General features: G+C 54.3%; 1 protein-coding gene across 1 annotated transcript in view; it reads right to left on the reverse strand.

Annotated features, from left to right (window-relative positions):
- Positions 1-41: 41 nt before the first annotated feature.
- Positions 42-845, reverse strand: part of LOC127749502 (uncharacterized) — a 29842-nt gene continuing 29038 nt past the window's right edge. Inside the window, exon 4 of the mRNA XM_052267858.1 lies at positions 42-805. Within this exon, the coding sequence (XP_052123818.1) occupies positions 711-805 (95 nt within the window). The 3' untranslated portion in view covers positions 42-710. The remainder of the gene's footprint in view (positions 806-845) is intronic.

An 845-nucleotide genomic window follows, 5' to 3' on the forward strand; every position in this document is an offset into this window, starting at 1 on the left:
TTGATGCTCTGTTTACCTTAATTGTAACCCATGGGAGCGGCCCGCCTAGCCTAGGCCCGTCTCGCTTGCAGAGCACGGCTGGGGGGCGACAACTTTTTTTGTACATTTCAAAATGCTAAATTAACTATTATTAAGGCACAACGAGCGTATATTGCGGTGCGGAGAAATTTTCTTTTTGGTCTATTGAGTACACAGTTCAAAATATGTTTGCGAATTACAACCGCTTTGTAAATTTCGCAATATTTGTGAACTTATCTCTGTCTTCTTTTTTATTTTCCAAATTATCGGGGAGGAAACGGCGTCACCCTCAGTGAAGTAACACAATCTTAGTCGATCCCCTTCACTTGACTGTTCCTCACCCTCACATATATTTGTGCGAGGTGTCTGGCGTGAGACCAGTTCACCACCACCACAATGACACCACTTGTCTTCCAGCGACAAGACGTAACGTCACTCCATAAACAACAACAACAACAACAGCAGCAGCTCTCCATCACACATGTCCAGCATGCCCACTGCCTCACAGGTTCACCTCAACGGCAGAATTCTTCTCCACAGGTGCTGCGCACAACACCTCCTGGGTCGCAGATGGCGATGACGTCCCCCGGGCGTCCCCAGACGTGGGGGCCGGCTCGCCGCTGGCCGCGGGTCGCTCACCAGGGCGCGCCTCACAGGGCGCGCCTCACAGGGCGCTCACACCACCGGGGCGCTCACCAGGGCGCGTGCTCGACGTGGGCCGTGACCCTGGCCAGGATGGCGACGAAGAGCAGGGCCCAGCACCACGGCAGGAGCGGGGCGCATCCAGCTGCAACACACAGACACACCACCACAGGTTAGCAATGCTG

Source organism: Frankliniella occidentalis, unplaced genomic scaffold, assembly GCF_000697945.3.
Source record: "Frankliniella occidentalis isolate FOCC.00 unplaced genomic scaffold, Focc_3.1 Scaffold60, whole genome shotgun sequence".
In the NCBI taxonomy this organism is placed as follows: domain Eukaryota; kingdom Metazoa; phylum Arthropoda; class Insecta; order Thysanoptera; family Thripidae; genus Frankliniella; species Frankliniella occidentalis.